At 39.5% G+C, this 16,618-nt stretch overlaps 1 protein-coding gene across 8 annotated transcripts in view; it reads right to left on the bottom strand.

The window, feature by feature from the left end:
• DACH2 (dachshund family transcription factor 2) overlaps positions 1-16,618 on the bottom strand; it is a 289,478-nt gene that overhangs the window by 179,725 nt on the left and 93,135 nt on the right. The window contains exon 1 of one of the 8 annotated variants that reach the window (XM_083797541.1): positions 3-267. The exons of the other annotated variants lie outside the window; for them this stretch is intronic. Coding sequence (XP_083653667.1) covers positions 3-22 — 20 coding nt within the window. The 5' untranslated portion in view covers positions 23-267. Of the gene's footprint in view, positions 1-2; positions 268-16,618 lie in introns of those variants that run through there. 8 annotated transcript variants of the gene reach the window in all.

Raw genomic sequence — 16,618 nt, forward strand, 5'->3', positions numbered from 1 at the left:
ACCCCAAATTCTGCGCATGCATTCTAATCCTTAGGTCACAACTTAATCCTGCAGTAACTGGTAGGAATTGCCCATGAGAAGCAAAAGCCCAGACATTTTACCCAGGAGCTATAATTTAAGTAGCTTTCCTTTTCCAAAGCCAACACGCTTTTATCACATCTCTGCGAACAGTAATTTTTTGGATACGAACCCAGCATGCTATCCTGTCTTAACCACTATTGCCACTACTCTCTCCTTCATACTGCAGATTCATATTCATTTATGTCCTAATAATAATATTTATGAAATGTAACACTTGGCATATACAGAAAAATGTAACTTGGCTGCTAGAATTCATAATTTTAGAATGCAAATAATTGGAATTAATTACTGTTAGGCAGCCGCACGCAACATTCCTGACACGCCAGTAGGAAAGCACACCTGATGTCTCCCCAGGTTTTACGACTGACGTGCGTCTGGATCAAACTCATGGGGATAAATTCCTCCTCATCCCAGTTGCTTTCATGAAAACTGACCTAGCAAAGAAAGAGTCCCTTAAACTTCAATCTATACCCAGTCCTCCCTAGAGATAAGAACTTGTCATATTAAGGCAAGAATAAATTGTCTTTTTATGTTATTAAAAATCTCTATTAAGTGGAGTGACTCCTCTTGAGTATTTTGCAACACAATTAGTCCAGAGAAATTTTTTTAAAAGGGTCTTAAAGGATGCATTGTTTTAGCAATGTGATTGAGCTGTATTCTCTGAATAGAACTTCCAGAAAGAACAAACACCGCAGTTTTTCCTGAGATTCTCTTTAACACAAAAAGCCTGAACTTGCCTTGTACTGGATGGTGAAGCCTGAAGTGTCAGGAGGAAGGCAGTGTGTCTGTGCATCTCTTTTCTCAGCCCTCTCATTGGTAAAAGCAAATTCAAGAACAGTTTGAGAAATCATGAGAACCCTACATCCTTAGGGCAAGAGGAATGAATCCCCATTCCGACAACCAGAGTTAAAAGGGGCATAAGGAGATAAACTGTAATGAAAGAGTATCATATCCTCTTCGTTACAGAGAGTAAAGGAATGGAAAATAATGAAATAATAACATTAATACTATAGTTTCAACCTGCTGTGTTCCCAGTTTTTCTCTTGCTTTTGATTTTGAAAAGAACTGATAAATACTCTCCAAATACAATTTTCAAAGCAGTTTTGCATCTATCCGTATTAGTTTAATCTAGACCATGTTCTTCTCACTGGTTTATGATAATGGTACCTAAGACACGACCAGAAATCTTCCTAACATGAAGACACATGACATCTACTGCTCCACCTTTGTCCTGTATGGACTGTTATTCTGTTATATAAGGAAATCGGATTAGTTTGACATAATTTGCTCTTGACAAATCCACATTGTCTGTTATTTTCTGAGCACTCGCAGTTTATTTATTAGTCACAGTATTTTTCTAGTTGATCTGAAGTCAACTGGTCTACAATTTCCAAGCAATTCCACCTCTTTCCTCCTTTCCAGTCTTCTGATACCTCACTCATCCCCCCATGACTTTTCAAAGTTAGCCATTAATCACACAGACATCTCATCCACCATTATTTAACTACATTAAAACCAAGGTCCTCAGACCCAGCTGATTTCAAAACATCTAATCTAAGTAAGTTCCCTGTCCACCTGTTGCAACCTTTCCCTTTGCATGCATTGCAGGGCATCAACCCTTTCTTTGCTCTTCCCAAGGTGGATGTGTAGACCAATTTCCTGCTACTCTGGAAAGCATCTGCCAATTGCATCTCATTTTTTTCTTCGGCCTTTCTGACACTGTCCCCACATGCTTATTCTATAATGTTTAGATTAACCCAACTGCCTTCACTGCTCCCCCTAGTTGGAAAGGTGCTTCTCATGATCATCATGGCAAGATTGCTAATTCAGCAAACCTGACCTCTTCCTACAGCTGCTACCTTTCATCTGTGATTGAATTGTTTGTATTTATGCCCTCTTTGTATTTATTTATTTATTTTAAACTAAAACAACTGAAAGATTTCTTGAAAATTGTGCCATTCCACTACTGTGGAGTTCTTACTTCCCAACCTGAATACATCAGTATGTTTTCTTTTAAAGCACTACTTTCTTTATATATTATTGGTTTTGCTTCTTGTCAGATGGCTTGACACTATCATTTCATAGCCTCTCTCACTCCACTTACACTAAACTTGGACATTCTTAAATAGTTTTTCTTTCTTGATGAGACCCAAGTTTAGAACTTCTCCTTAAAGCTTTCTCTATCCAACACACAAAAAAGCTTCAGGCATTCCAGACCATACTGGTTGTATGTCTGGATTGGGAAAAATTCCTATTAGCACAAAGTCCTGTGCTTTCCGTGAGTCTACATGGTGACACAAAGCTCCACACACGTGGCTCCCTCCTGCCTCAGTGGCCTTCACGAGCTGGCTGCCATCATCTCCAGCGCTGTCTCCCTGTACAGGCTGCACCCCTGAGCAAGTGCATGCCATGTTTCGAAAGGCAACATCTCTCCTTTTTAGTTGCTTTTGCTTCCTGAACAAGCAATATCCTTCACAGTAATAATCTAGCTGTGTGAATTATCTGATTAACTCTCTTTAATAACAGGTATAAATCATGATCATATATCAAGATTTTTTTCTTATTTACTTCCCTGTTTCTTGGATTAGAATACACCTTTAGGGTGATCTGGAAGCAATCCACCAGCCTGTTTCTTGTACCAGCTTTAAACACGTGAACAATCACTTCATACCTCTGGTTTTGTAAATGCTTGACTAGTTGTAGCTATCTGTATTAACCTCCAAGTTTTTCCTATCCCCCTCTAATTCCAATTTAAAATCTTTGTGACCATATTAGCAAGTTAGTATGTACACATGCACATCAAGTTTTTCAAGAGGTGTGTTCTAGTGAACACATTTAGTCACCTCTCATATTATCACTTGCACTTGTTAAGAAGAAATTGGATGAGGAAGAAAACAGCAGAACAAACAAGTAGTTCCTAAATCAGACTGTCAGGAGAGTTCCACTAACTGATGTGGGCTGGTCCAATTACCCTGTTTCCTGCACTAGTAACAAGCTGGGCAAAGTCTAACTCTACCTGGAAATGTAGCAAAATCCAGTGGATTCAGAGGTATGACAACCTTATCTACATTGTGCTAAAAATCTCTAGATGCTATGATATAATCGAAAATGTAAAAGCAGTACTCCCTTTTCCTACCTTGCTTCTCAAAGACTCAACCTTCTTATTTTCTTATACACAAATCTCTCATCCACCTTTTTCATTTTCATTCAGTACTTCTACTGCAGATTATTATCTGGCTGTTCGTAGTCTCAGCTCTACATTTCCAGAGAAAGAAATCTGGAAGTTTTATACAGCTCTCTTTCACAGCCCAAAATGACATAATATAATATTGATCCAGGAACACTGCTGCTGTCACGCAGCTGACACTGTGATAAAGTAGTAAAAGTCATCAAGGGTATACCAAAAATTGTGTGGCAGCATGTCTGCAATGCAGCTGCGAAAGAACTGATGCAGCAGTAGATATATATGGAGTAAGAGTCTTTGTCAGAAAACACCAAAAAAGTTCTGCTGATTCCAATGCACAGTAATGTCAATATCAATGACGACATTTAAAAAAACTCCTTCTTACCCCGTTTTGCTCAGTTACTACCATACTACATAATTCTACTTGTTTTAAATGGAATTACGAGTTTGTGTCGTGTTTCATTACAGCCACTGACACGAGGAGCGTCTCTTAACTAATGATTTACATTTTCAGGCCATGCTAAACTTACACTTGGCTAAAATAGAAACATAAGTTTTATTTAAATAACAAACAGATGAGAGACAAAATGACATGTTGAAAGATTTTTCTCTGATGTCACATATATTTTCCTAAAAATTGAGTTAATACTGCATCTTCTCCAAAAATCTCAGGATGTATCTACGAATTCTTTTAAAAAACAGGGACACTTACAATAGCTTATATTTTCTTATCCATAGAGCTTGGTCTTTGACTTGGAACACAAGTTATTTCACTTGTGAAGTAATGATGTTCTACTACACAATGCTACTATTATAACAAGATCAAGCAATAAATATTTGTATATTCCAGAAATTTACCCTGGGCAGGCTTGGTTGCTATATCTCTTATCAAAATTATATGAATGCAAAATCTAAGACCTCATTGAACCAACTTGAGTACCTGCTCAAGTACTCTCTGAAGACAAGCACAGCTTCGTATTTCCGCTGCAGCCATTATCAACGAAAAGCACTGCCGAAGGTGCACACCTTGATTCAATTCTGGCTCCTAGAGGAGACTGCATCATGCTCTGGCTACAGTTACTCCATCAGTCCACACCGTAGAGGTCTGGGCAGTCCAGTAGCTCTATGACCCGTAAGGGTGACACTGGCTGCAGAAGACAGAAGTTCTGTGGATTTTGTTTACATTTCTAAAAACCCTACGTAATTACACATACACGCAGTTAATGCTTAAAGAACACCACTGAGACAACACCAGCACCCCAAAATTATGCAAGTCCAGAATGCAGGTTGCTTTATGCAACTGGAGTCCTGCTGTCATGTCACAGCCCGTCATCGCCACCCCAAAGGAACACAGTCCCAGTGAAGTACACAGAATGCACTACAAGTGAATGTCTGAGCACGTAAAGGATCATTTCATAACTCCTTCACTGAAAAACACACATAGCTATATAGTCTTCAAAGTAAAATGTGCCAGTAAGCATAAGATAGACAGGGCAAGGAGCTAAAAGGAAGAAGTCTGGCAAGATGCGATGCAACAGATGTTGGATAAAGTTTCAGATTCAAATATTAAAAAAAATTATTACAGAGAACATGAAAAAATGCTCATTTGGTAGTATAATTCATACCAACATTTTGAAGTAAAATCAGGAGACGTTAAAAAAAAGTCAGAACTGTTTTTGTACGTTCTCTGATGCTGCCTCAGCTCAAGCTCTGTCCCTTCACTCACCCCCATGGCATCAACAGGATAGCAGGGGTGGGATGGAGTGAGCGAGAAGGCTTGTGAAATTTTTATTACAGCTCTGTTGTAAACCACCAGAAGACAAAATAGACAGTTCCAACTAGGAACAGCTGTTATTTTCCAATTAAAAATCACAAGACCAAAATATTAATTTTTCAAGCAAGTGTTCAGTTTGAGGAGCCACAACTACATTTCCTAGCAATATATTATTTCATTTTTTATTTTTTTTAAGATAGGCTGCTGAGATGTGTCTGGCAGAAATAAATTAATGTAGCAAAACACTTTATTGTCTGCTGCTGATATGCAAACAACTCCATTCCATATTGTGAAATATTGTCTCAATATGTAATGAACTGTAAAGGATTTTCCTTTGGAGGAAGAAAACGATTTGTTGACACTTTTCCAAATGTTTTACGTAGTAAAGTATTAGCTCTGTTAGACTTTGAGAAAGATTATCTTTTGCTATCATAGAAGCAAGTTAATAAAGTGACAATAACAAACTGATGTATCTGTCAAAGTTTATAGATAAGGATGTCAAGCTATAGGTTATCAGCCTACAGTACTGACACTGTTCATATATCATAGCCCCCCAACACACACACTGTCAGCATTGTTTATTTTCAGTCAGGAGTTAAATAATGACCATGTACTAAAAATGCCTTTGGGAACTGCTTTGTCTTACATACTGTTCACCTGTTTACTTCAGAGTAAGTTTTGAGTTGCTTTTGTTTAATTTTCTGTTTGAACAGCTGGTATTTATCAACTTCAAATGGACTTCAGGTCAATACACAGCAAAAAATTTTGCTGCAATTTCTACACTTGTTACACACACACAGCTTGTAAAATGCTAATGAGAACACCTTCAGCACAGCATCCAGATTCAGAGGAACACAAAAGATACTAACAATATTGAAAGTACATCAATACCGAAAAGGGAAAAGAACATATAAAATAAAAGAGGTCTGATGTTTATTGTAAAGGATCCAGCAATAGAAATTATAACCATTTTGTACTGTGCTCAGCAAACAACAGCATTTATTACCTGCCTTCTTACTCTTTGTATTTTCATTACAGTATTCAAACCTGGTTATTCACAAAAAGGTGGATGTTATGGGGTGGTGACTGGGATTTTTCTGTTTGTTGTTTTGGAGCAAAGGCAGAGAAAGAACTGGAGCAAGTTCTTCTGAAGTAAAAAGTAAGGCTGCAAGGAAGACACAGCCATTAAAAAAAAAACACACTTGTGTCATCTTGAAATTGCCATTTTTTTTCTCACATACATAATAATAAAATTAAAAGACTCCTATGAAAACTATTTCATTAGAAGTTCTATGACAAGAAACAAGTTACACTAAACACTGGAAAAATACATCAAAATGTGAACAGGTAAGTTCACAATGCCTAGATGTAACCAGGAACAACATAATGGGTTTCCATCTATTTATTCTTTTTTCTCTATATACCAGGCAAGGTGACAAAGATAACATTCTACCAGAAATCTCGTTCTGGAACTGACAGCTCTAATTGTCATATTTGACTAAGTAAAAAAAGAATGGGAAAGATCATGAATTCTTAATTCGAACAAGTTCCTGTTACTTTTTTTGGAATTGTTGTCTGAGTAAGAATCTCAGGATATAGGATGAAATTTAACATAGTAGTTCAAGAATCTTTTTTCTAATCAGTGGATTTTTTCCTACTGCAGTGTTTTAAAAAATTGACTGAAATAAAAAGGGTATATTTGGAATCTCCATTTAATAATGAAAGGGGAGGGGAAGGAATTATAACAACAACAACAACAAAAAACAAGTTTTCCTCCCTCAACACTAAATTGAGCTTTTTAAGTATGAAATTTAGCAGAACTTTAGCATGAGGGTTTTCGTGCCTTATACTCCCCTGCAAAAGGACAAATAATATGAACATGAAATAAATGATAAAAATTAATTTGACACCACCTAGTACTACATGGCCTTCAACCAAGAAGACCACACATCCCAATTCTCCTGAAATTGACTTTGTAAGTAGGGCCGTATCAGTTAGAAAAGCAAGTAATCTGAAAGACTTGAAGATTTTTTTAAGAAGCATTAGTTTCTCATGAAGAACACAGATACACTGAACCATGAGGCACCTAAATATACATGATCATAAATAAAAGCTTTTTTTTTTGTAGTCACTGAAATTACAAGCCAATGAAACATCATTTATTCTACGATATTCAGTTTAACTTAGATACCAATATGCAAAAAACGAGTTGATTTATGTAAGCAATATTTTTCAATCTAAGTATTACACAAAGGACTCTGAAAAGCCAGCTAAACAGCCCAGATTTGTGTCACAGCTTCCAATCCAACTTGAAGTGAATAAAAATTACACAGTTTCTTTAAAAGGTTTTGATCAAAACCACCCTATTTCAACAACGATTTACATAGCTTTTACAAAAGATACTTCAACCATTTAATTCGTACACTGACTGCAAAAATCTCTGCAATGTTTGTGAAATTCATTTAGTACGACCAAATGGAGTAGGAAGCTAACAGACCTCCTGAGCTTCACGTTGGAAACTTTTTCACAGGAGCCTAAGTCTATTGTATAAGAGAAGCCAAGGGGTGCCGAAGGAGTTGGTTGCTATGGTGGCATCTCATAAATCATCAATTATTGTCTGTTATTATGGAGGTGACAGCCTCATAAAGAGATTTGCATTTTCGGCTAATTTTAAGATTTTTTCTGCAGACATCATTTGCTTTGTAAAAGAAATGTCATGACAACCATAGAACACTTAAGCTTGTTATCGGGTAGTCAGGCATTCACTTGGCCCCCGTCACTTTGGCATTTGAGCATCGTAGCCTCTTTTGCATTATTGAGTAGTTTATCTTTACAGTTCATAAATATATTTCTAAACACGGGGACGGCATAATAGGAGAATGGCGGCAAAAGCAATGGAGGGCTCCTGGTTGCCACGGCAACCTAAACTGATCAATTCCCTGTCACTGTTTTAAAAGAGGCACCACTCTCCTGTGGCCCGAAATACTAATTACAAATGCAGGCCCTTCGCTAGCATGTTCAGCTTACAGATTAAAGCAGTTCATGCCTAATTTATCATTTAACATGTCCTCCCACATTTGTAGTGCCGTGCAGAATGAATAATAACTTCACTTGTTTACAGCATTTTCAACTTAATTTCACTAATTAGTTTTGCGGTTGCAGGAATTTTCAAGGCTGCGAACCCTGACTGCCGTGCGCAGGCCCCGTGCAGGCCCCACAGGCCCCGCGTGCAGGCCCCACACACCCCACAGGCAGGCCCCGCAACGATCGATACACGTCCCATAGGGATGTCCCCCTTTTTTCAAAAACATTGCTTTTTAAGTGAGTGGGATTTATTTTTAATGGGAATAGAAAGGAAATGATGGAAAATCTGATGCAGTTCTATAGCATAACAATTCATATTGTACTGTCTGACACGAAGACAAAATACTGTGCCTGGCCCCTGCAAAATGGGTGTAAGTGATGACACTCACCAAGCCTTTGACACTGCACTTCCAGTCAAGCTTCTGAAGCAAAATTTGGATAACATCTGATCATTTTCCTTCTACTGAACTTTAAATATACATACACACATCTATACGTGTACGCATCCATGTGTGCATACTTTTAGTGCATGCGCATGAGCTTCAACACAGTATTTACAAAATCCCAAGCGCCACCACCCTGTCCGCTCCCTCAGATCTTCCTGACAAGCACCTGCAGATGTCCTGAAAAAAACCTTTTCCGCTCTCTGCAATCTAAAACAATACAGGACAGAAAATGAAGTCTTTACAAGGGAAGCCAAACTTGTTGCACCCAAAATGCTTTCAGTTATTATTCAAACATTTATGAAACAGAGCCTACTTAAGACAGTTAGTAATTATGAGATCGGAGATTTTATATTCTAATATTGGGAATATTCTGACCTTTCTGCTCCACATAATATTGTAAGTGTGCATACTCCAAAACCCTCTGTCGTTTGAAATGGCAAAAAAAGGCACGACCTGTAAGATTCCTCTCTGGCAATACGAACGGTTTTGTGTTTGAACACTGCCGCCCCTGGGGAGCTCAGGGAGAGGGAAGGGATTTTTGGTTCCTTGGTAATATTTGTACTATCAGAGTCACAAAGGAGATCATTTGACAGCCTCTGCCCCAGGCAGCTCCTCCCTGTCATCAGTTTTACAAAAGGGCTCCTTCCCAGAACTCCTGTTAATCAACAAAAATTATACATCCAAAGAAAGTTAAAACCCTTTAGTGGCTCTCAGGGGACTTCACAAGAGGGAGCGACGAAGCGCTTCCAACTGCTGCTCAGCCCGGCAGCTGCAGCCTCTGCACTCCAGGGGCCCCCAATCCAGTCCAACAGCCTGTGCTCACAGGTGCTGCGAGCCTTCCCGCACCAGCTCGGTGGCTGTGCAGCAGGATTTCTGCATTACCGCAGTGTCAAGGTTAAAGCTCCAGTGCCCTTATTTCAAAGGGAAATATGGTCAGCTCGAAGCCATGAAAACTAATCTGCGCACAAGCAGCCGTCGATCAGGAACACTCTCTGAACAGCGCACGGGCTGGAATAGAAGTTTACGCCAAGGTGGTTTTTAATGAAACTCTGCTTCTGCCTTCCACAGTGTTTAGTCGTGTTTCTTATAGTCCCATTCCACAAATCATATTCTAACAAAAGAGCCAGTGGAGGGGGGGGGAACGGGAGGAGTGCATGTATGCATAAATGTGTCCATAACACAGCCAAGGCAATGCCTGCTAGTAGAAATTTGTTTAAAAAAATCAGCAACAACAGAACTTTTTTTCACGTATAATCTACATTCTCTGTGATTTGCATTTGTTTGGTCTTCTTTTATTTAGCTCCTAGCACCCTAAGTGGATACTAAAGAGAGCATTAAGCACAACTGAATTTTACGAACATAATCTGAGAAACAGGAGAAACAGCAATTAGGGGCATAAAACTGATGGGACAGCACATGCCAGCTTAGAAGGAGGACAGGCTGGGTGTCAGTAAGGAGGAAGCACAATGTGTTGCTGCTTCAGAAACAGATGCCCTCCTGGACAGATGCAGGAGACTACAGTAGAGTATTGGCCTACCTTCCCTCTAGGCTCTTAATTCCTGAGGAAACACTTCCCTTTTAAGGAACATCCTTCTCTGACTGCTGTAATACAGCAAAACGTTTATTTAGGCCATTCAATGATAGGTTGCACCCTCTTTCTGCAGAGCATCCTTAATGTTAATACCCACTTCTAAAGACCTTTACGGACAGTCTCTTTGCCCAACCCCTCTCTACGAATAAAGTCAATTCCAATAAAGGCAATTGCATCAAGGTAACACACAAGTGATGGCAAAGGGAAAGTCAGAGCACAAGCATTCATGTCAGTGCAAGCCAACATGAACTCTAGACTCCTTACTCCAGTGCTGCTGCTTGTTTGTACACAATCATACACTAGCAGTCCATGCTAGCTTTTCATGTCCAACTTTTTCCTAGTTTGTTGTATACTTACATTGTTCTCCAGTCCTCCAAAAATCAAACTGTAGACATTAAGCAGAAGTGAACTACACAGTAATAGTTATCAAAAAAGCAGTTCCTATGTGACTGAACATAATCTCCCACAGAACTGACCATTCTATCTGCTAGTCTCATTAAAATGCTAATTCAAAACTTAACTTTCAAACAATACTAAAATAAACCGAATTATTCATCTGTGCTCTTGAATCCATCTATTATTGTCTATCTATTATTGTTGGCCATTGACCATAAAACCGTACAGCCCAGGCAACAAGGCTGTGGCCTGGCAGGTGCTGGAGAACAATCTGGACTCCCATGTAGTGAAAGGCAAATAGCTACTGACTGTACTTGGGTTTTGCCTAAACTGAACTCTTTCAGCTGCTAAGTTGTGTGATACTTAGGTCAAATGTGTTTAAGTCATGCAGTAGACTGTGCACTACTAAGTGCTACTGAAATAAAAACCATCTATACTAAGAAAGATCATTCTGTTTTCAGAAAATAATTATGATCAGTGCTCATGATTTGCCTACTATGATTACATACGCATTCAAGATCTTGCTTCTTATTCTGGTTGAACACATAAGGCTGGTGCAACGAGTATCGGCAAAAAGGTAGGATCACTTGACTATTTAAAGAAAAAGTTGTTCAAGTCCTGCAGTATTTAACACTTCTGTATGTTTGCCATGACACTGTATGTTTTAATTACCATCTCATCCCTACCGTTCCTCTTATTTCATGGACTTTAGCTTTCATCACCTGAAGAAACCGTTGGTCCAGAACATCCATTAGAGTTCACGGAGATGCCAGTCCAGTCACTTTAGGTTTTTGCCCGTCAAGCCGTACTTTTAAAAGAAGATGGTATACTGTTAGCAATATAATGCATCAAGGATCTACATCGACACAGAGTTTCTCCTGACCCAAACCAAATCTGTTGGTTTTCAGCTGAAAATAACTAAAAGATCCCTGAGAGTTAATATAGTACCTTCACGTTATTAAATGTAACATGCAGAACATTACATTATTATGCTACACATGGCTAAGGAATTTTAGTATTCACAGGATTATGGTAATTAAGTCTTCCTTCACTTTGGGTGATGTGACACTTGCTTGACTATAATGTCACTCCACTTAAAGTCTGTGTAAACAACATTATCTTAGTCACTCTGCATTACATTTCCAACTGTGAGCAAAATTACAAGGTCAGAGTGGACAAGAATGTAGGTAATCCCAAGGAAACATCATGTAAATGACTAGCTCAAGGTTCAAGCTGGGTTTTCAAGGGTGGTAAAAGGCTTATGTACTACACCAATATTTTAGTATTGTTTTTAGAAGGTACTAGCAAAATGCACTTCTATTTGTAGGGACAGTTAGTCAGAACACTGCAAACTTTCTTTTGCCAGTAAGGACTCAGCTGTCAAAAATATGCAAGGAGTAAAAGAACTGATTCTGCACTAAGAAAAACCGGTATGAAACCAGCAGATTATTAATTAAATCTGTAAGTGACAGATGCAAACAAAGAAATATATATTTCAACGCCATCCTTAACATAACATAATAAAATCTCCATTAAACTGTCACTCAGGCAGCTGGGAAAAAAATATTAACCTCATTGTTAAGACCAATTTGTCTAATTCACATAGGTGAATTTGCTTTTGCTTTGAATATCAAATAGGAAAGCATTTACCGTCTTTTCTTTTTTCTGTGTGATTTTTAACTGTCAAGCAGACAAACGTGCAACTGAATCTCTTTTACCCTAACAACACACAGGCATTTCTCAATCTATATACATTTTGAAAAGAACACTGCTGAAGGGCAAGACGATGCATCGCGTGGCATGGCCAGCTAAGCTGAGGCTGCTGAAGCTACCAGTTACAGTGGCAGCCTCCCTTCAGTAACGCTTATTTCCTTAGCCTAGTTAGTACGCTTTTTAGCCTTAAACTGGATAAACTACCTAAGTTTAAAAGTTGCAATCCTACAATCAGCAGATAATAGCTTTCAAGTCTGTTACCTACACGGGTTTGGAAATGTACCAGTTAACCTCTTGTAAGTATCATAAAATTAACTAAACAGAGAAAGTCTTGTTAGCAGTTAAATATTGCGTAAATTGTTCAAACACTGTAAATACACAAGCATTCAAGCCTATACTTGGAGGCCTAAGAGAAAGCAGGTTGGGCTGGGATTTAGCTAGCCACATCCATACTGGGGCTGTAATAATTTCTGGGAATTCCACCGGCACAGAACTGGTACCCAGGGAAATGTCACTGACATACCAGACACTCTGAAATGTCATTTCAGTCATTTCTATCTTAAACAGGAGCTGTGGGAAATTTAATTAATGACAAAACTGAACTGTTTCAAGTTCTCTCAGGTAGGAATTATGTTCGTAAGTTCACTGATACAAACAGGTCTTTGCCAAAAATCCTACAGGAGTAAAATCTATCCATGCCAACTTTTAAATCGCTACTGTTAAGAAAGTGGATTGCCAGGAAGACCAAAGAGCCCTCCCCAGGCTCGCTCCTGATTTTACGCTGCAGACTCACTGGTTTTGGTAAGAATACAAGACAAAGTCCATAATCTGATCAGTGGCCACTCAGCCTGCATTCTTCTTAAAGTTTAAAAAATAATCTCTTTCCACCGCTTCCCACTCTACTTGCACGATGTACAAATTTGGCTCTTTCTTCTTTGCTGACGTTATCAGAATGGCCATACAGTCAGAGCGGGGTTGGCATCTCACTGAAAGCACGAAGTTGTGCATTTACCTGGCTGCTTTTGGAGTAAGTTACAGTGGAACCGGTGACAAAGCTCCCTTTTGTAAATTCATGGAGGGCTTTGAAGATAAGACACAGAGACTGCTTCCCTGTCAAACCTACACTAAAAGAGCGTAACTCAATTATACCACAGATTATACATTGTGAATTATTTGCAGCTTTTTAAAAGTTGTTTGCAGATCAATGCTGTGCTCAAACTTAAGATCCAAAAGCAGACATCCTGTCACTAAGGCCAAAATCAAAGTACAGTGCCTGGTGTGACAGAAACAAGGTGTCTCCCAGCTGGGACTGCTTGGAGATCTACGGACAGGAAAGGATGTGCAAATACGAAAAGCAGCAGTTCTGCTCTTGGGAGCCGATGGCACGGACAGAGCGAGGGAAGGAGATGGTACCGGCTGGTTCACAGCAGTGCAGAATTCCACGTCATCCGGTAACCCCATTTGGTACCAAGTCCGTAAGGCTCCCAAGGCTTGAAATGTGGGTTGAACAGAAGGGCTGGCAGCCGACCCCACAGGCTGAACTGACAGAAAGCTCTGGTGAGTTGAGCGTGTCCATTACGACACCGGAACAGAGCAAGAGATGCTCCCAGTGTCTTCCGATGTCTTTGAAGACTTCTGTCATTTTAGCCTATTGATATAATTAGTTACAACCAGTAGATCATTCCATAGATGAAATATTTCAGTATTAATTTACAAATCATACTTGTTATTTATGGTGCATATTAATGGTACTTGTCATATATATTTATAATGTATTCTTACTACAGGATTTAATAGAAAAACAGATAAAAATGAAGTGCATATAATATTACTAACACAAACAGGCAAAATATAGGGATCAGTGACTTGGTGTCTACTTTGGCAGGAGCTGAATTTGGTCTAATGACTTATGGTTCTGATTTAGTGAGGGTTCCCTGTCACGTACGACTTTGTGACTTCTTTAGTATGTTTTCTTTAAAAAGTAAAGGTTTTTTGTATGAGATTGGAATTTAATTGTTTCCTTTTTAGACAAATATGCTTTTGGATGGATGCTGATGGAAAGGGCAATCAGATGTCAGAAGGGCAGCAGTACAGTGAGATTATGTGCTGAGGTCTAGGGCAGGACAGGCAAACAAGGGGGGGATTTCGGATCACTTGAGCAGATCCTTATAAATAAAATCTCAGATAACAGGCTTTGTTTATCCTGCATAAATGTGTATCAGCAGGTCAAATCAACTTCTGTTATGTTAACTACTTAAGTTACTTTCTTATTAACAAATACGCCTGATAACATAACAGAGCTCTCATCTGTGAGCATCTGGAATGCAATTTTAAAAAAAATAAGTAATTAGGAATGCGATGTCCTGCATCTAGAAGCAATGAACTGTCCTCCTCCCATTTGGGAAAAAGGATAAAATAAACGGCAGCAAGAGAGAGCTTGTGTGGCAGAAAGTCAGCAATGCTCGTATCTCATGGCACAGAAACTAGAAAAGAAACTGTCAACGCTAAGCATGCAAAGAACGTCCTGCTTTGCAGAATGCCGCACTGTTGAATTAGACATATTAGAAATTACATATTTCAGTTTCCAAAACATTGCTGAGGCTATTTAGAATGAGAAATATTTGAAATCTCTTTTTAGACTTGATAGCCGTGTATGTGACGATGGCACTTTTTCTGTACCCATTAACAAAGCACTCCCAAACATGATCATTAAAATTGTTACTAAATAAAGCTGAAATAGAAAAACACATGGAAGCTTTTGATTCATTCACCAAATCTCTCCCCCAAAATCAAATCTGTTGTCATCCCCCACCGCCCACCCTGCACAAGCGTGAATACCTGAAGGGGGAGCAGGTAAAGATTCCTTCAGAAAAAGACAAAGCAAAACACTCACTTCTCACTGACAAGATTCACACTGATGTACTGGTGCCCTATCAAAATGATTAGTTTTGGAAAATTTGACAAACGCTGCTGTGATATGGTTCCTTCTCTAACAACCTGATAACAGTCTTAGAAAAAAAAAAAAAACAACACCCTCCACACCATACACCCGCCCACACGCTGCCGAGCAGCAGCTCTCCATAGGCAGCTCTCTCCTCAGACGCCACGAGACAAACGCTGAGCTTCCCACGGCTGCTGCTCATCGCGCTGCTCCCCTGCCCCTCGGACGTCCGCGGGTGGATGCTGCGGCCAAGGCCGCTCACGCGCGCTTCGGCTGTCCTTGGCCACGGGCACCACGCTGCACGCAGCCGCCCGAGGTGCCCTTGGGACGCCCGACGGCACCCAGGTGTCAGGGCAGAGCTGGTCCCAGGAGCAGGGAGCCCTGGTAACTTCTCTGCGGAGGGTTCCCAACTCACCGGGGCACCCCTGCGACGCAGAGACTGGCCGGCAGAGCCCCTCTGTTCTGTTTGCAGCACATCTGCTCATTACCCGCTGCACGTTTTCTATCCGGCACATACCAATAACAAAAAAATATCAACAGAAAGCATTGTCTTTAACTGCGTAATGAGGTATTTTCTGAAAATACGTCCTTCAAGCATATTAGCTCCTTTGGCAGCAGAAGTAACTTGAAAGGCAGACATTTTAACATGCAATCCTGGTAGCACGCACTAACATCCGCCTTCCTCTGTATTGCAACAGAGGTCTAACTAAGAGGTGTTAAAAGGCTTCAACGTGCTTGATGCACGCTGCATTGCTGAACAGACATAAATTTGAAGCATCTGAAAAACAAGCAAGTCCTACTAAGACTGCATTTCTTTATATTGTCTGCCCAATTCTATGTAAGGTAACAGAACCCTGCTTGTTTAGTATTTAGTATCTCTATTTCCAATGGTTTAACGAATTTAAAGATTCATTCTTTGCGACATTAACCCCCTAGCGGTAGGAGTGCTCCCTCATCATAAGAGTTATTCAAAATCCACCCTTCTATGCCAAGAACATTTCCCTAGGAATTGATGGGACTCTAAGGACCTTCTACTTTTTGAAAAGCTTCAAACTAAGTCCAAATCCCATTAAATCCAATGATATTCCTTTTCACCCTGTACAGTTACCCTGAGACCACCACCCAGTAGCTCACTATTCCTTTTACCTCACTTTTTGATTTCTCCTTCCTCTGTATGTAGCCTTCCCTAAACAACGTGGAGATTCACCACTTTTACTCCTCAATTTTCTTATAATTTCGTACTGATTTTATTACAGTCATGCTGGCATCATTACTAGATTTACTTCATTTTCACATATGCTTGAAGAGATCCTTATGTAAGACTTGTTTGATTCCATGCTCGCTACAAAAAATTGAAAGAAATGTAGGAAAGCGGAATTGAGTTTGTTTTGCCAAGTGACACCCCACC

Source organism: Anser anser (genome assembly GCF_964211835.1).
Source record: "Anser anser genome assembly, chromosome: 13".
Lineage (NCBI taxonomy): Eukaryota > Metazoa > Chordata > Aves > Anseriformes > Anatidae > Anser > Anser anser.